Here is a 21,973-nt window from a genome sequence, read left to right on the forward strand (position 1 = left end):
ATATGTTTCAGCAGAAAAATTAAAGTGGGATCACAGAAACTGGAATGGTAATGGGTAAAGAATGGGAAAAGGTATGCCCATATGTGAGTGAGCAAGTGAGTGAGCAGGTGGAGCAGTACCAGGAATTCAGTCCGTGCAAAGGGGGTTGAGGGGTGGGATCGTCTCAAACAATAGGAACTGACGTCTCAGCTGTGGGACAACAGGAATGGCAGGTAGAAAAGGAAACAGCCTCCTAGGGGCTGTATCAAGCTTCTCCATCCCCATCCTGTAAAGGACAAAGGGCGCTTTCTACTACCGTTATGGGGAACCTATGACATGCATGTCAGCACTGACACACTTAGCCATTTTCGATGACACGTGGCCGCATGCAGCCGCATACCAGAAAAGTATGGGGCCGCATGCCAAGAAGGACATTTCATCCTCAGCTCTTGCACGGCCAGGTTCAGTAGCCGAGGATAAAACATTTGCTGTAGTGTAAACACGCTGTGCTGGAGGTCTGTAGGCCAAAACAACAGAACTCCAGCATAGAGTGTATCTAGTTCTGGGACTTCCGGTTAGGCCCTTAGGGGATCTTTGACCTCACTTCCGGCGGGCGGAGCAGGGAGCAGTGGAATGCCGCGGGAGACACATCTCTGGGGGCCCTGTGTCGCCATTACCAGCAACCACAGCAACCATCATCCAATCTACTGTTCTGGGGTGTCGTGGATTTCTAATTGACCATCATTACTGAGATAAGTGAGGGGAGGCTGGGAGAGGCGAGGGCCTGTGCTATGGGTGCCGATTCCCACCATTAGAAATAGCGGCAGCCATCTTAATTTACATAAGATGCAACTTGCAAAATTTCAAGACAGCATCTGGGCTCAGGTGTTTGTCGACTTGAGGTCAAAGCTTGAGAATCTGGAAAGGTGCCGCTTGGAGAATCAAGAGGAGTGCCACTATGAACAGGAAATTTGGAGTGCCTGGAACTGATTACCAGACACTTTTAGCACCCTGAAAAATATAGCACTGGCTTTACTCACAATTTTTCCCTCTACGTTCTTTTGTGAGACCTATTCTTAGCGTTAAATAATATTAAAACCAACAAAAGAAACAGATTGACAGAAGAAGTTAGTAGCGCTTGCTTGGGCTTGAAGTGTACAAAATACCAACCTTCAATTGAAGATTTAGCCAATGAAATTCAGCAACAAAAAAGTCACTAATAGGCAGGTTAGTTAAAGAATTCCCCCTCCCCCTCACTTATCGTAGTTCACGGCACCCCACACAAATAATATCAAGACCAACAAAAGAAACCGACTGACAGGCCCTGGGCGGTTGGCTCAGTGGTAGAGCGTTGGCCTGGCCTGCAGGAGTCCCGGGTTCGATTCCCAGCCAGGGCACACAGGAGAAGCGCCCATCTGCTTCTCCACACCTCCCCCTCTCCTTCCTCTCTCTCTCTTCCCCTCCCACAGCCGAGGCTCCATTGAAGCAAAGATGGCCTGGGCGCTGGGGATGGCTCTGTGGCCTCTGCCTCAGGTGCTAGAATGGCTCTGGATGCAACAGAGCGACGCCCCGGATGGGCAGAGCATCGCCCCCTGGTGGGCATGCTGGGTGGATCCCGGTCGGGCGCATGCGGGAGTCTGTCTGACTGCCTCCCCCTTTCCAGCTTCGGAAAAATGAAAAAAAAAAAAAGAAACCGACTGACAGATGAACAAAGAAGTCACTAAGCAGATAAGTTAAATAATTAGTTTTTGGTTTATTAAATAGTTATATATTACAATTATACATTTTTGTTATTTAAACTATAAATATCGTGAAATATGGTTTTTTTCTCGAAGTGACACAGCACCCGAGTTATGCTTGGTTTTTTGGCGAATTTTGACACACCAAGCTCAAAAGACTGCCCATCACTGTTCTACACTGTACTCACACAGGCGAGTCAACAGGAGGGCTGAGTCCATGAGGTCAGGGGAGCAAAGATGAGGGTGAAGAGTTTGTCAGTTAATCATTCTGCATGTCCCTGGGCCTTAGCCAGCTAGAAAGTATCCTCTGCCTAAGTCTAGGACCTTGGCAGAAGAAACTGGAGCTGGAAAGATATCTGGCTGGCAGAGGGAGAAACTGTTTGCAAACACTCATCATATCATCCAGAATTTATGGGTTTGCCTGTGCTCTTTTTTTAATTGAATTTATTGGGGCAACATTGGTTAACAAAATTATATAGATTTCAGGTGTATATTTATATACTACGTCATCTGTATATTGTGTTGTATGTTCATCACCCCAAGTCTTGCCTGGACTCTTGAGGTCAGAGACAAGGGTAGGTAGTCAATGCCAACACACTGGTTACCACAGAGTGTTTGCTGAGCTGAACCAAAGAAACTCAAGTAGGGGGAGAGGGCTGTGATAAAACCTGCAGGAAGGGCTCTGGAGAGAGAAAAGGGGAAGCTTTGGGTAGGGAACAAAGCAGGGTGGGGGGAGGGTTATCAAGACTGAAGAGAGTTAGCAAGATCTGGAAGATGTGTGAGAAGGGCCAAAAGGGGAAAAGAGAAAATGCAGCTTCCTATTTAATATTTCTCCGGCAAGCGTGGGGCCAGTTACTTCCCATGTACTCTTATGATTCAGTGCAGTAAGGTACTATGACCACTGCAAACCAGATGAAAAGAATGGAATCAAAAAGTGTAAAGGATCTTCTCAAGGTCACATAGCAAGTAAGGTAGAAGCAACATAGGCATTCTAGGCTGAGGAAGAAGTCTGAATGAGGGATGGATGGAGGAAAGCAAAGGACAGGTGTAGGAACTGCAAGTGATTTTGCTTAGTTAAAGGAGTAGGTGAATGAAAGGCCTACATTGATAGAAGGTTAAAAGTAGGTTAGCCCCACTTCCTGCTCCTCCCTCCCCCTTCTCTCTCTCTCTCTCTCTCACTCTCTTCCCTCTCTAAAAATTAATAAAAAAGAAAAAAAAAAAGAAGAAAAAAAAGACTAAGCAAAAAAAAAGGCCTGACCTGTGGTGGCGCAGTGGATAAAGCGTTGACCTGGAAACACTGAGGTCACTGGTTCAAAACCCTGGGCTTGCCTGGTCAAGGCACATATGGGAGTTGATGCTTCCTGCTCCTCCCTCCCCCTTCTCTCTCTCTCTCTCTCTCTCTCACTCTCTCTCTCTAAAAATTAATAAAAAATAAATAAATAAATAAAGTAGGTTAGCCTCATATTATGAAGGGTATTTAATGAAAGAATGAAGAGTTTTATTTGTATTGGGGATATCCCTGAAGATTTTTAAGAAAGGGCTTGGTATGGTTCCCACTGCTCTTTACAAAGGCAAACCAGGTGACAGTAAGCTATATTATCAAGAGGAAAAAGAGTTAGGAAGACCAACTGAGAGACCAGCTCAGAGGCTCAGGTAGACAGAGTGATCAAGCAATCAGAGGAGAAGAAAGAGGGGACAGAACAGAGAGAGGACCAAGAATTGACAGCAACGTTAGGTCGATAACCCAGGTGAAGCAGAATGGAGGAGATGAATGCAGTCTGGGACATCCTGAGTTAAAGGTAAAACAGAACATTCAGCAGGCAGTCTGAAACATGTATTGTAAGTTTAGGAGAAAGGACAGGGCTTGAGAAAAAAACCCAAGGACTCTATGTAGAGCTGGAAACAATACAAAGTGGACCATGGTAGCTCTCATTTCAGTTGTATTTAAGCACTTTCCCATATCCTTGCTTTCATTTCCTTTAAGGAACTCCTGTCAGACCCCATTGGCTCATTAATCCTGCTTCCCTCAACCCAAGCTCCTAATGGCACAAAATGCAGGCAGGAACAATCAAGAGTTCTTCCACAAGGTGACCTATACTGTGCAGCATGGAGCGATGGAGAAACAGAGAACCTAGACAACATTGGAGCCCCGGGACCCCTTAGAGCCAGTCACCCTTCCACTCCACATCCGCAGAACCAAACACAACTGGGTCCCCTTTTTTGTTTTTGGTTAAGCTAGTTTAACTGTAACATGTTGCAATCAAAGCAGTCTAATAAACAATTCAATAAAAATGAGATTGCTCAGGAAAGTAGAGGAAGAAGGGAAGAAGGGAATGGTAGTCACCATCTGAGTGCTGACTATATGCCTGAAGGGCCTTGTATGCCTCTCTAAGAAGCTTGCACTGTAGAAGACTAAGGTTAAATTGAATTTTAAATATGCTCAGTTGAAGATAGCCTTTGAGGTCAGTGCTCTATTCCCATTTTACAGAGGCAGAAACTGAGATTCTCGGAAGTAAAGTTAGTTGCCTAAGGCCACGCAATAGGTAAGTGTCCTGGTCAGGATTTAAACTTGTAAATAAATAAACTGCAATGGCATTACAGGAGAAGTATAATTTAAGAATGGTCAATTGTGTGGGGGAAGTGATGGTACTTGAAGGGGAAGGATGACTTGTTCACTAGGTGAACAAGGGGCTTGGAGCAGGAAAAAGAGAGAGCAGACACTCCAAGTAGAGGGCAGAGCATGTGTAAGCCGCTGAGGTATGCGATAGCACCTGATCCCCAGGCATTTTCTTAGGGCCATAGCTCAGAGTATTTATAGTTTAGTGGGACGAACAGTGAGGTGTGCCATAACAAAATAAGGCCCGGAGGATGGGTGGTGAGTGTGAAGGGGAGAGGCAAGCATGGAACTACTGACTGTGATACCCAGTGAATTATACACAGCCACCCATGAAGGCCTGAGTCCAAACCAAGTGAGGGACAGTTAAGGGGAGAACTGATCACAGCTGCACAGAGATCTATGAGTGGTGAGGGCCCTGTTAGGGGCAAAATGTAGGCAGACAGTAGAACCAAGCCTTTACCTAGTTTGGACCGGGAAGACATACAGTGTAGAGGGATGAAAGAATATGTCAGGTGAGGGAGCTTGTCATTTGGTCTCAAATCAAAATGATGCAATTTAGGAGACCAAACAGGGTTTTAATGGAAGAGTATAGGTGACAACTAAGTGGGAGAAAGAAAATTCACAAAACTAGATTTGAAAATGACTTATCACATCAAGCAAGTCAGTGTAGACATATTCCAGTGCCTGCTCCACACTAGGTGCTTACGAGACGCTACGGGGAATGTAACGGGCATAAAGGGTGTTTCCTGAGGCCAGGCTCCCGAGATGTGAGCACAGACAAACTGCAGAGGGAGGAAGAGGTTTCTTCCTCAGGGATATTGGTCAATCATTGATTTAAGCAACAATTACTGACAGCAGAGTTCTAAATACTACCTTGAGAATAGGTAATATGTATTGAGCTTCTACAATACAATTGTCAGGCACTATTTAAGTACTTTGTGTATATTAATCTGTTTAAACTTCACAGCAAACCTATGAAATAGCCATTATAATTACCATCCCCATGAATAAAAATTCTGAGGCACAGAGAAGGAAATTAACTTCCTCCAAACCACATAGCTAGTAAATGGCCCACCTAGGATTCAAACCCAGGCAGTCTGGCACTAGAACCTGCTTTTAATCCAAATGCTACATAACAGACACTTTAGTATACGACACACATTATCTTGCCAAAGGTTACACAACTCTCAGGTGAGAAAACTGGGATTCAAACCCTGACAGTATAGCATGCTTGAACTTGGGGGACAATAAAGGGCAGCCAGAGCTAGAGTTATTTTGCACAAAGTACACATGTGGAGCATAAAAGAGGAGGTAATTGACCTTACCTGGTGGGAGTGGCTCTGAGGTGAGGCCAGATTGGGTTGTTGGAAAGCTTCACAGAGAAGTAACTCATGAGCTGAATTCTGAAGAATGATTCGGTATTCATCAGACAGGATGATGGGGCAAAGTGCTCCACACAGAGGGACCAGTGGGGATAAAGAAATAGAGGCTGGAAAGAGTCTGTTACTTTCAGGAAATTTCAAGCAGTTTGTATGTCTTAGGAACAGAGTGGGTGACAACATACAGAAAAGTCAGAAGAAGTCAGGGGGCTAGTTCACACAGAATCTTATTTCCCTTTCTAAGACACTTGAGCTGTTTTCTAAACTTCCAGTGAATTAAATATGACGGGGGGGGGGGGGGAATTTAAATAAATAAACAAATAGCCCCAGGGTATCCGGTAACTTAGTCTGAAGCCCTTCAAACTATAACCGCGAGCCATATAACTACATCTTGACATCTCAGTAAAGAACAAACTGCATTTATAACAGTGGTCCCGTAAGATTACGATGGAGATGAAAAATTCCTTTGCCTAGTGATGTTGTAGCCATCGTAATGTCCAATAGTGCAATGCATTACTCACGTGTTTGTGGTGATGCTGGTGTCCAGTGTTTATAAAGTCTACAGTAGTGTACAGTAATGCCCTAGGCCTTCACATTCATTCGCTACTCACTCAGAGAAAATCCAGGTCCTGCAAGCTCCATTCATTGTAAGTGCCCTAGATAGGCATACCATTTGTTATTTTTTAGTCTACATTTTTACTGTAAGTTTTTTATGTTTAGATACACAAATACCATTGTTGCAATTGCCTACAATATTTAGTACAGTAACATGTTGTACAGACTTGTAGCCTAGGAGCTATAGGCTCTCCCATCCTAGGTGTGTGGTAGGCTATGCCATCTAGGTTGTGTAAGTGCACTCTATGATGTTTGCACAACAATGAAATCGTCTAGCGATGCATTTCCCAGAACCTATCTGTTGTTAAGCAACACATGACTGTAGTAGAAATTCTTTGAAGTCTGTTTTCTCTTAATAATGCACGAATGATAATTTTGTATTGTTTCAAATTACTCTCAAGTAAAATGTATGTTCCAGGATGATTTTATCCTGCCTGACTCTTAGTATGCCTGGCATTGCCCCTACCAATGTGCCAGGTGTGTGGACCCAATTTTATTTATTTTTTTTTTTTTAATTTTTTTTTTCTTTTTCATTTTTCTGAAGCTGGAAACAGGGAGAGACAGTCAGACAGACTCCCGCATGCGCCCGACCGGGATCCACCCGGCACGCCCACCATGGGGCACGCTCTGCCCAGCAGGGGGTGATGCTCTGCCCATCCTGGGCGTCGCCATGTTGCGACCAGAGCCACTCTAGCGCCTGGGGCAAAGGCCAAGGAGCCATCCCCAGCGCCCGGGCCATCTTTGCTCCAATGGAGCCTTGGCTGCGGGAGGGGAAGAGAGAGACAGAGAGGAAAGCGCGGCGGAGGGGTGGAGAAGCAAATGGGCGCTTCTCCTGTGTGCCCTGGCCGGGAATCGAACCCGGGTCCTCCGCACGCTAGGTGGACCCAATTTTAGAAACTCGGGGAGGGAACTATCAAAGGGATTTAAACAAGGGAGTAATATAATAAGACCTGCAGTTGAAAAGAGCTATCTGGCAGCCATGTGGCAGATGAGTTGGACTAGGCAAGACTGGAGTCGTAGTAATTTTAGAGTGAGAGGCCTAGGGCCTAAACTACAGGACAGGTGGATGGATACTGGGAAGGCAGTATTGACAGGATTTGGTATCTGAGTAGATATGGCAGCTGAGGACATGGAGAAGGAGGAGTTTAGAGTAACTTCCAAAGACCTGGCTTAGGCCACACCCAGGAAACTCAAAAAGAAACAAGACTAGAGGGAAGGATGATTGGATCTGGACATTCAGAACCTGAGGTACCTGTGGATCATATGAGTAGAAATGCCCAAGAGTCACAGAGGTCTAGGCTGAAAATCAAACTTATTTGAATTATGTGCATAAAAGTGTTGGTCACAGACAGCAAGTAGAATAAGAACAACAAAGGGGTAAGGTCAGAATCCTGGAGAATAACAACATTCAAGAAGCAGGCAGAGGGATAGAGGCCCAACACTACAGAGGAGGAATGGTCACAGAAGTAGGAGCCATGGGGAGAAAGATGGAAAGGGAATGATCAGCACCATTAAACACCATGTAGATCAAATAATATGAAGATTGAAAAAAATCCTGGATTCAGCCATTGGGCCCATGAAAGAGTAGTTCCAGAGGAATGATGGGAGAAGCAGCCCACTGCAGGGGCTGAAGAGTGAATGGGAAGTGTGGGTGAAAAGGTGATGATTGCAGGCTCTTTATTTCAAGAGCATGGCTGTGAATCAGTGAGTAGGGATGTGACGTCAAGAAGGAAGAGACACTAAAAGGACAGCAACCCTGGAAAACAGGTGCAGCCCAGAGAAATTAGTAAAAAGAACAAGGAATTGTCTACATGTACATGTGAGCGAGAGAAGAGTCGAAATGATCACCACCTAGGGAAGTTTGCATGAGAAAAGGGGAAGGCAGTGAATGGCAGAGGGAAAGCAGGAAAGGAGGCAGCCCAGGGCTCTGTAGATTGATTCAGTGGGGAAGGTTCTCATCACATGGAAAAAGTATAATTTACTGCTTGTACTAGAGGAGTCTCTACATATATCTTGCCCAGGGGAGAAAGAGGGATGCCTGAGAGTGGAAGGGTGACCCGTGACACACATGTATCTCTGTCGTGACTTATCACCTTTTTTTTTAATTCTTTTTTTAAAATTTATTGTGTTTACATGGATTCAAGTGTCCCACTGAATATACCTCCCTCACCTCCCACCTTATCACCTTTTCAATGACTTTCCACTAGAGAACTAGTGAAAGCTAGAAAAAAAACTTAGGGTAGTGGTCTAGAAAGATATTAGTATGCTAAGTGGTAGGTGACAGAGAGGAAAATTTAAGAACAATCTGTAGGGTTCTGAGGGATTTGGGGGTGATCTAGGAAAAGTTTGACATATTTTATATAACACAGTCATGCAATGAGAAAACAAGAAATGATCATTTTCAGAGACGTTAGAGCTAGGAAAGATCATTGGGATCACCCAGGTGAGAAAACTGAGACCCAGGGAAGTCAGGTGGCTTGTCTATGACGCACTTGTGCAAGACACCAGGTCCTAATGGTAGGTGACATACTGAGAACATGTGAATCCATCAGGAGACCACAATAGGAATCTGCTACACTCACAGGAGCTCAAGAACAAGAGAGAGAAGTTAAAGGGAAGGAGAGAGGAAGTGTGTTTGGTGGGACAAACCCATGTTGAAGTGATGGGGCGCTATGGCCCTGTCAGATGGTTTGGAGTTTGCCTTCTGTTCCAATGAGAAAGCCCCATCTACAGGGCAGTGAATCCTTTCCAAATGTCAGCCCCTATGTGTTCACGGCTGTTGGGCTGAAGCCACATCAAGCCTCCCCAATTAGGTATGGTGAACTCTCAGGACTGAACCAAAAAGGGACCAAGGGACCAAAGCCCCTGGCCCTCCTTTCTGACCTGTTGCTAAACTTCAATAGGTTATCCTCCCAAATCTGGAGAAGATAGAAGAAAATGTACATCCCTTCGTACATTTTCAGGAGTTGACCTAGGGTGGGCATTTGGAAAGATTCAGCCTCCGTCCTGCCTGGTGCTGGGATCAGCTCATACGGCCCCTGTGTCCACAAGACACAGAGAACACATTGTCCATAGGAGGATTATTCTGCACAAGAAGCTCAGACAAAGGGGGAAGTTGTTCCCAGCTGACTGGGGGAGGTGAGAAGGGGGTGGGAAAAGTGACCAGCCTTACACTGGGGCATTCCTACAGAGTTCAGCTTCTTCCCTCCAGCAGCAGGACGGGAGGTAGGCCATACACCCCCTCCAGCTCAGTCCTAATGCCGGGACCCCTTATGGAGTTGGAAGGAGCACTTAGCTACAACCTATCTATCCTGGCTATTTCCCAAGAAAGTACAAGGTGAACAAGGTGAACTAGAGTAAGCTAGCTAGGTAAGACAGCAATAGACACCAGAGGGGGAAGAAGAGGGGGTGACTGGGGCAATAAACAAAAGGGAGGTTCAACCCTGACCCAATTCCAACCTTAGGACAGAGCTGGAGAGAAAGAGGTCCTAGGCAATGGGTGTCACACAGACACTGATTCAATAAGCTCCCGCCTTCAGCAGGATGAACTCAGTGCTCTACTAAGATGTTGAGATTTCACAGCTGTTGTTTGTTTTTCCATCCTAGACATAAGCCTGGAAGGCAATCTCAATCTCCAGGGTCCCCAAGAGTAAGAGAAAGCAGTCCCCAGGCAAAACGGCACCGTCAGAAACTGAGGAATATTATCAGACTACGGGCAAGAGGGCCATCTTTCACAAATCCTAAATCTGAGCAATTAAGCAGGTTATGTCCCCTTCTTCAAAGGAAACTCCATATACACTCTGTCCTGATGGAATGAATGTGTTAAGGGTCAAAGATACACACTCTTTACCGAGGCGATTACGGGGTTGTATGGGCCTCAAAGTTGGCGATGCTACATAGGTTGTGTGGGCTTAGAAATGACAGCATGTGTTCCCAAAGTTTAGAATATAGAGCTGTGCCTCTAGAATAAGGTATTTGCTCATGGGCACAAGATACAGGTCAGGTTCTGCATATGTTCCTGTGGGAGCAGGAGGGCATTTCCATTCTTGGAGGACAAGGAATCCATTTCAAATAGTATGGTGGGAATGAAGTCACTATTAACCATAGACAACAAAAGAACTCGGGCATGGCGCCTTTCAGTAGGAAGGAATCCTTTGGTGGAATAAAGGATAGCAGCTGCCAAAAGATGCTCCAGGGATTTTAGTGAAGCATAGCCTGAACCTGAGGCACATGACAGTTAGCTTTGGCAACCCCAGTAGGAAGGGAAGATATAAGAAGATAAAGAGCATCTGAGTGAGCTGGCAGAGCAGTAAGGCAGTGCCACTCAACTGGGAGAAAGGTCTGGCATTGCTTCAGAGCTGATGACGGGACTCCCTGCGCTGCCGTGTAATATGGCCGGAGCACTTTGTGGATCCTATTTCCTGTCTTGATGGAACAGGAATGAATGTGACATCTGGGACCACTTTTCCAGCCCTTTGCTGCCACAGCCTGGCAGAATTCTGCCTGGCACCAAACAAATGCCAAAGTACTAGCATGTGATGAAAGAACAGAAAAAAGGCAGCTGGAAGGTATAAACAGGCTGTCCTCATACCTCAGGACTTTTAGAGCAAAGCTAATCAAAGATTAAACTTTTAGAAGAACAAACTAGGACTGCCTTACAGCAACCTCAAAATTCTTGATATATGGTCTCTGATCCCTATATAGCTCTCTCGTAAATTGCTGTAGGGTAAGCCTGACACAATGACTATCAAAATTTAAATAACTTTATTCAGAGAAACCCTTTGGTCCACTCTGCTGACTCAGCTCTTGTCCTTGCCCACAAAGGAGCAGCACTAAGAAGAAAGGCAGCTGAGGCTGGAGACCCCAACTCATTCTGCTATCAGTTTTAAAAAAGCAGGCAAAGGCACTGGTGGCCACCCCTCCCACCACCAGTCCGGCTTCCTTGAGGCACAGGCTCAGCCGACTTGAGAAAAGCCACCCTGGCTAGAGCCAGATCCGGATGAAGTAAAATTCCCTCTCCTTCCAAAATAGGAAAAATGAGTCTGGGGAAAAAGGGGCTTTTTCGTGTGCTGAGAAAAACCCTTTCTTACACAGCCCTGCCTGGTAGGGCCACTTCCTGAGGGAGCCCACACCTATTAGGCCTTCAACACCTTCCCTCACGTGTGTAGGGTAGGATAAAGGACAGGAGACTGTGTGACTGTTTTCCAGGTAAGAGCTGAATCGGCATCTGAGAGGACGGACAGCAGAGCAGGCCCGAGCTTCACCAGAGCTGCAGGTACAGCTCATCCCAGCCCAGAAGCCGCATCGCTTACAGCTTGGGGAGACAGCCCAGATGGAATGGGGCAGACAGTGTGCCTCTAAAAACAGAGAAGCTTCCACAGTTTCTAGTAGCATAAAATAAGCAAAGGCTTTCTAACAGAGCAGTGTAGTCCACGATCCTGAGTTCATCAGCTCACCACTGACATGAAGCAGCATCAGATCAGGGTCAGCTCCGCATAGAGGACTGAGGACGGCAGTAGGGAAAGTGGCTACAGAGACTATCATTTATTGAATACCAATTATTTCATACACTGTGCTGTGTTTCACGTTCATTTTCTCATTTTAATCCTCACAACAACCCAATGAGGTAGGTATTATCACCATTTACAAGTAAGAAAACAGGATTAAATAAATTTTGTCACTTGCCCAAGGTGATACGGCTTGTCAGTGGTAGAACTGAGATTTGTCTGCTGCTGAAAGCCCATGGTCTTTTATTGTACCCAGCTAGGTCAGCTTTGGGCAAAAGGCAATGTAGGCAATGTCACTGCCCAGCTCTGCACAGAGCACCTGGGAGTAGAGGTTGCTGGCCACACTCACCGCTGGTAGGGATGCATCGAAGCTGACTTGATGTTGGTTTTTATTCCACTTGGCATTTTTCCTAAAAAGAATATGAAGAAAGACGCCTGAAACATGCTAAGGCTTTTATGATAAATCAAAAATGTGGTCTCTCATGTTTCCTTCTGCCATCCCCTCTCTCCCCTCAGAACCTCTGTGGTATCTGACCCTGGATGGAGAGCTCAGAGGTATGGTTCCTCACCCAGCTCTCCCCTGAAGGTGTCTAGGAGAAAAGGACCGATGGGGGAGGGGAGGAAGACAGTGGAAGGGATCAGACTCCTGCTCACCTACTCCTGGAAAAGACAGCTAAACCTGTGTGCCCTACATTTAATGTCATAGGTAAGAGAATGTTCTCTCTCACTGTATTTCAAACTATAACTAATTTTTAAAATTGATGTTAGAGAGAGAGAGCAAAACATCGATTTGTTGTTGCACTTATCTATGCAGTCATTTGTTGTGTCTTGTATGTGCCCTGAGTGGGGATCAAACCCTCAACCTTGCATATTGGGACGATGTTCTAACCAACTGAGCTAAGTGGCCAGAGCCTGTTCTCTCTTATTTTAATTGCCCCTTTTCTCAGGCAGCTTGGATGAAAATATCTCTTCCAGTCACTTGCATCTGAACTCCAGCAGACGGTTCTCATTACTAAAAGTGACAGGAGACAGGAGACAGAGGAGAGAACACACACTGCACTGGGAAACCTGCCGGCTTGTCAGTTCCCAACCCACCTACCACATGGTCTTAATTAAGGTCTGACCTTTGGTTTCTCTAAGAAAGAACCCTGACAACACACCTAATATCTAGAGTAAATGGAACAGAAGGGTAATTGAGACAGAGGTCTGAGATGGGGGTTAGAGTTGAGAGCAGTTTCTGCTAGTCAACGTTATTCTTTGGTGTTTGTTAGGGTCTCAAATGAGATTTTTCTCCTAAAAATTGTTTTCTGAGTCACAGTCCAGGAGAACAGGAGAAAAATCTCCAGCTCTGAGGATGTTAGATGCTCAGATAATTCAATTTATTCCCACTTCCCTGATCAAGGTCTGTCAGCATGTCAGTCCCTGCCACCTTACCTGGTTGACCTGCTTGGGCCATCTGCACCCCACTGAGCATTGACTGCTGCTGGCTTGGAGCACCTGCCATCTGCACCTGTTGTAATCCTGAGGCTCCTGCAAGGATTGTTCCAGTTCCCGGCTGGCCTGGCTGGCCAGGTCCACTGCTGCCTGAAGGTCTCCAATTAGACAGCCCTTTTCCAAAGGCAACAGCTGCCACCAAGGCATTGGTGTCTGCAGGGTTAAAAGTCTGCTTGTTTGGCCGGAGACCTGAAAATAAAGGTGATTGAGGACCCTGAGGTAGACCTCTGGCCCTGGGCTGAACCGAGCAGTAGGAAGACCAGTGAGTACCAGGGGCAGAGCTCTGACTTCAGCAGCACCCAGACTCCCTGGTAGTCCAGAGGAAGAGCCAGAAGATCACCCACAACTATCTCAGAATTCCCCCTTTTCATTTTGTCCATTTCCTCCACCTGTCCCAGGACTGGCCTTAAATACAAAAGGCTAACGAAATGGATGTGTACCCTTTCCTAAGCAGCTCATTCCTATGTCCTCCCTTCACTACTAGCAAACCACTATTCCTGTAAAAGAGATCTTATCCCTCTTTCCTCCTCCATTTTGCCACTAATGCCTCCATACCTCCACTCTCTGATTCTCGTTCCTCTTTGCTGATTTTCTCCAGGAGGTTTGAGCACATTTTATTCAAGCTCTGGATCTGCTTCTGTAACACACAGATTGGTACAGAGATTAAGGCAAGCAAGACATGACTGTGGGGAAGTTGCTTTCTTGTGCTCTTCTAGGGGCAATTTACATAGAACCAACTGCATTCCTGCCAGACAGCAATGGTAATGTCTAGCTTCCCCTGACAGGATTTGGGGAGTGAGGGACGCCAAGGCAATGAATCAGTCCAACCTGAGCTGCATCAGCACCAATGCGGGCAGCATCTGTTGTCAGTTGCTTCTCTTGCTCTTCAACCTCAGGGTCAGGCTTGGTTCTCAGATGGTCAGGGACTACCTCGTGGCTGAAAACAGGTACTCGTCCTTCAGTCTGCCGCTGTAAAAACACAGATTTTATTAATCTTCCTATGCATTCTAAGAAGATTCAGTCTGGCCTGATATATAGTTTCTGCCACAGGCAAACAGTGCATTTTCAGGGGAAACACAGCCCAAGACATATAATATTTAGCTTCCTAGGATACTACACTCCTTATTTCACCCTTCTTTTCTGTCTCCTCACACCCAATCTCTATCAAACAGGGAAAATCTCTCTGCTACATTTTCATCAAAGACCGGAATAGACAAAGTCACAAAAGAACATACTCTTTGCTCAAGATAGGTATTGGATGAGAAAGGCCTTTGCCTTGGTGACAGAGTCTTCAGGTTTTTTTGGGAGTAGCTCCCCAACTCCAGAAGGATGAAAAGGAAGGCTTCCAAAATGTGGCCCTCACTCTATATTACCACACACTACTCTACATTCAGAGCTTCTAGAATAACCAACCAACAGTTGCACTCTAGGTGTTTATCTAAGAACTTAATTTCCCAAGCTGTACCCTTCTGTTCCTCTTACCATGAGATCTTCATCACGGTCTGGGGACAACACCAGAGGGATAATGACCTGATTCCGGAACAGTGGTGTCTTTTCATGCTTCAAGACCTTGTTCAGAGTGTTCAACTGTCCAGAGAGCAAGGCAAAGCTGTCCAGGACAGAGGGCCTGGTGGTAGTAAGAAGATGTCAGAACGTTCCCAATAAAGTAGCCTCAATGGGACTCTTCAGATTAGGAATACACAAACTCACTCCCAGAACACTCAACGCCCTGAGGCTGGACTGGGTGGGAACCAGACTGGCTTATAGGCATTGTGAGGTTAGGAAAGAGGGACACAGTGAGAGAAAAAAGTTCATTATTTGAATGGGGTGAGAAACAGTGGCAAAACAGGAACCATAGCTACCTTATTTCCCCGTGTATAAGATGCTCCCTAATTTGGGGGCCCAAAATTTGAAAAAATATGTATTATATAGTTATTGAACTCAAGTTTTACTCATCATAAAATTCATACAACTCATCATTGTCTAAACTCCTATCCATTAGCTTGTCCTCATCTGTGTCTGATGACAAATTACTGTCTTCATGTATCTACATACAATGAGCACAAAAACAAGCACAAAAAAGCAGGAAATGCAATTTAAAATACCTCCAACCTCTGTATAAGATGCACCCAGTGTTTAGACTTCAACTTTTTCCAAAATGGTGCGTCTTATACATGGGGAAATACAGTATTTGCTACACTAAAAATTCAAAAACTGAGTAAAAGCCTCCTTGCTGGCCTGGAAATAGGATCCATACTTCCAGAATAGGTTGGGCTTAAAAGACTCACCAATATCTATGGCAAGAGATTCAGTATACCTTTGTATTCCTACTATAGTGGGAGGACTCACTGAGAAAGGACCTATTCCCAAAGAAGTCAAAGGGTGAAAATCAAAAGCTAAAAAGAATCAAAAGCTAGATTGGGAAACTGGGCACTTCTCTACTTCCTTGCCATGGAGGCCCGAAGCTATACTTCAGTATTAAATGTTGGGAAACCCAGCTCTTAACCATATCATAAGATGTTTGCAAACTGATAAATGGTTGTATCACTGGAGATGTCCTACCCACCAGGGGGCTTGGCCCCCACCCATGGAGCCTTCCCCAGATTACCTTGGCCACCCTTACCAGGTTAACCGGTCATACTCGTTCTCCAACTTGTAAATGAAACTCCCCAGTGAGTTCTTCAGATCAGCGACTTGACTCAGCAGTGCATCTAATGATGCCTCAAGCTGCTTCTCCTCCCTCTGCACCAATAGGAACAGGTTGGTTACCCAAATGAGTGTATGACACATACAGGGGAAGGCTGAAAAGCCAGGATGACAGTGTGCAACACTGGCCAACTAACACAGGATCTCTCCTGGCACAGGAGAGCTAGGTTGTTTTCTATCTTTGGTATTTGGGTTACAAACAGCATCAACCCTTAGACCTTTCAACCCATTCACCTGACCTCAATTCTTCCTACTAACTGATTCCTTTCTCTCATCACCTCCTACTCCATGCCCAGTTTTTCTTTGTTATGTACACTCTATTCTCTCTCATTGAGAAATTTTCTCCATGCCTGGGTTTATTATCTTTGGTGTACCTCTGCAGCATACGTACTCCTCTGGCCCAGAACTTGAACTTGTCTTGTGAGCCAGGCTGTTCTTGTTAATAGCACACAATCTTTCAGAAATCTACCTACACATGAAGGTTTCTCTGAACACTGGCCTTGCACCAACCACCGGACAAGCCCCCCAACTCTTCATTTGCCCTCAGCATTTGATGTTCCAATCTCCTCCTTGCTGAATTAATCTACTCGTTTTATCTTTGTGCCAGTATTCCTGTGCCCCTTTCACAGGCTCAGTCAACCAATAAACATTTAGTGACAAACTACCAGGTGAAAGAAACTAAATGACAAATGAAAAAAAATGCACATGTCCTAAGCAGTAGAGGTACAACTGCAAATGCTGGCGCGGGCGTGGGGGGTGGGGGCTGCAAAGTGACTTCGTTCTGTCTGTGACCTCTAGTTTTATTTCACATCTTCATCCTTAACAATTATTGGGTACAGGTTGGGACACTGTCTTGCAAACTCGCCAATGTGCAGGGTAGGAGCCTTGATCCTGGGTTCCATCCACGGCCTCAGATTATAATTAGTTTAGCTTTTGGCCACTGTGGTCCCCCAATTCCTTCATCCCTTAGTTTTCTCCAATTATAAATCCCCTGTTATTTCTTCATCCAGCAACGTCCAGCCAACAGCCGAGGTCGGGGCCTGAGCCAACCCGCCTCTTTCTTGAGCTGTCCTCCTTAGACTGATTGCATCTCAACCTTTCCAAATTATAACCTGATCCTTTCCCACAACCCAGCAAATCAGTGCTGCTTCCTCTCTCCCGATTTAACCGTAGTCTGTCTCCCGTCAGCGGGGCTCCCAACCCATCTCATCCCCGCCACTCTCCTCCGGTAGGCCTGGCCCCTCCATCCCACGTTCCCTTAAACGTCAGCCGCGGGCTCTGTCCTCTCCTCTCAGCCCCAGCTCCTCATTCTGACTCCTACCAGCCCACTCTGGGTCCGGTTACCCGAAGCTAACTGGCAATCAGTTGCCCCAACCCTACTTACCTGCATAGCGGCGACAGCGGTGGCGGCAACGACCTCCTCTTCCGGTTTCCAAGTCAGTGAGTCACTCTGAGAGGGCTTTTTCCACCAATCAGAGGGCTCATGACTCGTCCCGGCCACTCACTTCCTGTTCCTGCTAGGTGAGAGGTAGCCGGGTCAGGGGTCACGAGTGGAATATCTCTGGCCCGGGCCGGCGCGGGAGCGCTGTGTGATGGCCTCGGAACGCCCGGAGCCGGAGGTGAGGGGCTGGCGGGTGCAGCGCAGGTCACCGAGATCCGAGGGGGAGGGTCCGGCCGCCTGGCGCGGCGTGGCCTCCTCTAAGTCTGGGGCGACCGGGCCGGGTTGCCTGGGCGGGGACCGGCCCAGCCCCGCAGACCAGTTAATTGAACCGTTTTTCCTGAGGTCTGCAATTTCTTCGGAGGGCTAGAGGGGGAACTCGTTGCTTTGTTTTGTTTACTGAAATTTCAGCCACGTCGCCGACTCTAGAGCTCTCGGGTTCTTTGACCTAACAATGGTATTAACAAAACTTGTGTGTTGGTTTTCTGTTGCAGTTTCAGAGGGCAACAAACAGGAGGATATACTTTGCCGATTTCTGCATTTCTCCACAAACGTTGGAATCCCATAAACAAATGGAAATAATTTATTTCTAGCGTTCATGCTTTACAGCTTTGGTTTCATGAAAAAAATTTTGAGTCGGAGTGAAACCTCATTCAAATATCGCACAGATAGCTAGATAACTTTGGGCAAGTCTTGACTTCCCAGATCTCGTTATATTCCTCATAAAATACTTACGTTTGGTGTGTTGTGAGGATCGTGTGTTGTATTAAACTAGAAGATGCCTTTGAGGTATCCATTAGGTGGTAATGACCATGCAAGGAACTTTCATATATGTTGTGTTATTCCATCTTGTGCAAGGATGGTGGCAATACCCATTCTCATTTACAAATAAGGAAAATGAAAAATAAGGGAGGTTAAATACCCAAGTGCTACTCTGGCTGAGTAGCAGAATTCTGGAGTTAGAAGCTCTGGGCATAAAATCGCTCAGATTTGGAAGGAATAACATCACTAGGAGAGGTGTCCAATATTACAAGAGAATATATGAGTAGGTGGGAAGGGTGAGGGTTATGTATGATGACACAAGTAATTACTTGTGCTTACTGCATACCAGGCCCCATTCTAAGCACTTTACCAATACCAATTAATACTGTCATCTCTATGAAGTAGACACTGTTATCCTCCCCATTTTTCATTGTGGAAACAAGCACAGAAATAGAGCAACTAAATTACACAGCTAGTAAATAGCAGAGCCAGGACTCAAAATCAGGTGGCCTGGCACCAGATCCTGTGTTTTTAACCAGAATGTTTACAGTATAAGTAATAAAAGTAACCACAGGATGGTAAATCTCCCATTCATTGGGTTTGATGTGATGAGACCCAAGATTAAGTAGGAAACTATGCCTTATTTAAAATAATCAGACATATTCACAGGGATGATAGAATAGCCTGTGCATCAGTAATACTATTATTGTGAAAAACCATGAAAGAATTCAAAACAAACCATGTTTTGTTACTAAAATGAGAGGAAATAAAATGGAGAAATACAACATAGCTTCTAGGCAGATAGTCTAAATAAAATAGCACTATCCAGTAGAAATCCAGTGCAGACCATATATGTAATATTTCTAAAAGTCACATTTAGAAAGGTAAAAAGAAACGGGTGAAAATTTTAGGAATATATTTAACACTATTTTTGAAATGTTATTTTAATATATATTAAATATTTTTAAATTATGAGCTATTTAACATTGCCAGGTCTTTAAAGTCCAGTGTGTATTTTACACTTCACATCATTTTTGACTAGCAACACTTCAAGTGCTCAGTAGCCCCATATCCTAGTAACTAGTATATTGAACAGTACAGATATAAAGTAACTTGGAGTCAAAACACACCCTGGGGAGTCTCATTCAGCCAAAAGTTAAGCATCTGTTAAGTACATGATTTGCATATCTAAAAATTTTATCTCAAGAGGTAAAGGGAGTTTGTCCCGGGCAGAAAAGTGACTTACTTTCAGAGGTTGTTATAATCCCAAAAGAAAGATTGGGCATAGCCAGATTTAAGAAATCATTCATCAAATACTTGAAATATTTTGAGTGCTGTTACAGACTTAGAATTGTGCTAATTATCAGGGTGGATATGGAGCAGTGTAAGACATGTTCTCTATTTTAATAGAGTAAACAAATATTGAATTATGTAATAAGTGCTGCAAAGGAAAAATACAGAGTGAATGAGTATTTAACAGGGGTTCTTAACCTACTTTGTTAAGAAGTGGGGGGTCAGGGTGGATCAGGAAGCCGTTTCAGAGGAATGATATTTAAGCCTTGAGAACGAGTAGAAATTGGCTGTTAGAAGAGGCCGAGTGCAAGGGGTGGGGGGGTAATGAAAACCTGAGGTGAAAAGGAGCTTAGTTAGAGCCTTTAGAGATAGGAGAGGAAGCAGCTGCTAGTATGGGTACAGTGTAACAGTGAGAGTAGCTAACAGAGTGCTCAGTAAATGTCATCTAGTACTTCTAAAATCCCCATGGAATAGGTACTGTTATTCTCCTTTCACAAATGAGGAAACTAAGGCACAGAGAGTTTTATTTCACCAAGACCTGATACTGATAAGCAGCAGAGCCAGCATTTAATCCTTGGGACTCTAACTTGGGGAGATGGGTGAGAGATGGGGCTGGAGAAGAAACAGGTTGAGGCCAAGCTAGAGTTTCAGGACTTTGCCATGTGTATAGTGGTAAAGAGGCTTCAGACAGTTCAAGAAGTCTACATTTTTCATGGGAATTTTTTTTTTTTTAGGCAAGTGACAGAGACAGGAAGGGAGAGAGAGAAGAAGCATCAATTCATAGTTGTGTTACATTATGAACACAACTATGAGTTGTTCATTGACTGCTTCTCATATGTGCCTTAACCTGGGGACTCAAGCCAAGTTAGTGACTTCTTGCTCAAGCCAGAGACCTTTGGGCTTAAACCAGCAACCATGGGATTATGATGATACCAGCAACCCCATGCTCAAGCCAGCGACTTCAGGGTTTCGAACCTGGGACCTCAGTGTCCCGGGTAGATGCTCTATCTACTATGCCACCACTGGTCAAGCATTCATGGGACTCTTAAGAGAAAACAACACAACTTGTTGGATTATACCTTAACCACAAAGAGGCAGGTGCAAAAAAAACAAATTAATGAGATGGAATGTTTCCTTTCTGTTGATATACATGATATGCAGCGCATTACCTGATGATGTTTTATTCATCTTGTTATAATGGTATGTAGGCCTCAGTAAATGTTCCAAAGATGATAGGCTTCCTCTGTCATTGTTCTGACTCCTGTTTAATTGCAACAATATCCTTATGAAGTAGATACATATTCTTATCCACATGAGGCCTGGAAAAATTAAGTAACTTGTCCAAGCTCCGCTAGATAGTAGTAGAACCAGATTTGATTCCAGATCTCCTGACTCCATAATTCTGCTCTCTCTTTGTCAGTCTACTCCAAGAGGAATGCACTTTAGACTCAGGAATTAAATATTAGGAATTTGAAGATCTATATGAGTGTAGACACTGTGAGAACACAACTAATTCAAGAATTCTCAAATGTTAAAAGTGGTAAAATCACTTGGGGAGCTTTTTAAATGTAGATTCCTGAACCCTATCAACTCTAATTCAGTTAATTGGATGGTGCCCAGAAATCTTTTTCTTTTTCTTTTTTTTTTCCAATGACTGAAACAATAAAAGATCTAAAACACACAGCTTCTGAAAGAACCATTTGTTCTTGCTGGTCTTGTACCTCTCTTTGAACTTGACCTTGGCCTCACATTATGTTTCAGAGCAGGGTTTCTGAAGATGACCTTGTTGGCAACAGTTCTGTCCAAGGGGATAGCCACAGAGTACCTTGTGGACACGGGGTGATTGTAGTTGTAAGTTTTCACAAAAGACTTGATCTTTGACTTCTTGGCAATTTCTCCTTGCCCATTGCAGCTGTTACTTTGTGGGGATAGTAGTCAATACCAGCCACTGGAGCATGGCTGTAGGAATGGTCTGAGGTGCCATTATCAGTGTTCTTCATGATGGCTGCTTTGCCTCTGGAGTAGCATCTTGGTAGGACCAGCACCACCTTCCCGGGTTTCAGTAAATTGCCCATTTTGACAGCAGCTTCTCAGGCCTAGAGCAGAAAGGCAGGAGTCTGCACTTTAATAAGCACCTCAGGTCATCCTCATGCAGCTGGCCCTTGGATAACACTGAAAAATACCACTTGAGCTACTTAAATCTTTTTAAGTCTTCTGATAAATTACATCTTGAATGTGAAGAAAACTTAGAGATGTTTTGAAAACATAGTTGTTGACTACGTTTGAAGGATCACATATAAGGGGGAATGTTATAAGAAAGATTGCGTAAGGCAGATGTTTCTGATTTTAAAAGAAATAGATTCTGTAAGAACTGATTGATAAACTAGACTTTGTCTTGGCCTTGGATGGTCAGTACATCATTCAAAATAACTTATGAGACAAGG

The 21,973-nt window shown here is 44.8% G+C and overlaps 2 protein-coding genes and 1 pseudogene across 10 annotated transcripts in view; 1 reads left to right on the forward strand and 2 right to left on the reverse strand.

The window, feature by feature from the left end:
• Window positions 1-17,459, reverse strand: MED8 (mediator complex subunit 8). Of its 6 annotated transcripts, XM_066376058.1 has the most exons (10): window positions 17,421-17,459; window positions 15,954-16,072; window positions 14,813-14,957; window positions 14,159-14,299; window positions 13,886-13,967; window positions 13,271-13,519; window positions 12,186-12,246; window positions 6,326-6,370; window positions 5,661-5,738; window positions 915-990 (listed from the first exon to the last, which is right to left on the reverse strand). In XM_066376058.1, exons 1-10 carry the CDS (start codon window positions 17,424-17,426, stop codon window positions 936-938), a joined length of 981 nt encoding a protein of 326 aa, XP_066232155.1. In that variant the 5' UTR covers window positions 17,427-17,459; the 3' UTR covers window positions 915-935. The 6 variants fall into 6 exon arrangements, with proteins under 6 accessions (XP_066232157.1, XP_066232155.1, XP_066232156.1 ...); XM_066376059.1 differs by lacking the exon at window positions 6,326-6,370; XM_066376063.1 differs by lacking the exon at window positions 17,421-17,459 and having other exon boundaries at window positions 15,939-16,071.
• Window positions 17,460-17,536: 77 nt separating this feature from the next.
• SZT2 (SZT2 subunit of KICSTOR complex) overlaps window positions 17,537-21,973 on the forward strand; it is a 58,169-nt gene continuing 53,732 nt past the window's right edge. For all 4 annotated transcript variants that reach the window (XM_066376064.1, XM_066376065.1, XM_066376066.1 and 1 more), the window contains exon 1: window positions 17,537-17,655. In XM_066376064.1, coding sequence (XP_066232161.1) covers window positions 17,629-17,655 — 27 coding nt within the window. In that variant the 5' untranslated portion in view covers window positions 17,537-17,628. The remainder of the gene's footprint in view (window positions 17,656-21,973) is intronic.
• On the reverse strand, window positions 21,127-21,604 carry LOC136397253 (large ribosomal subunit protein eL27-like; annotated as a pseudogene).

The sequence above is a fragment of the Saccopteryx leptura genome, chromosome 3 (assembly GCF_036850995.1).
Source record: "Saccopteryx leptura isolate mSacLep1 chromosome 3, mSacLep1_pri_phased_curated, whole genome shotgun sequence".
NCBI classification, from domain to species: domain Eukaryota; kingdom Metazoa; phylum Chordata; class Mammalia; order Chiroptera; family Emballonuridae; genus Saccopteryx; species Saccopteryx leptura.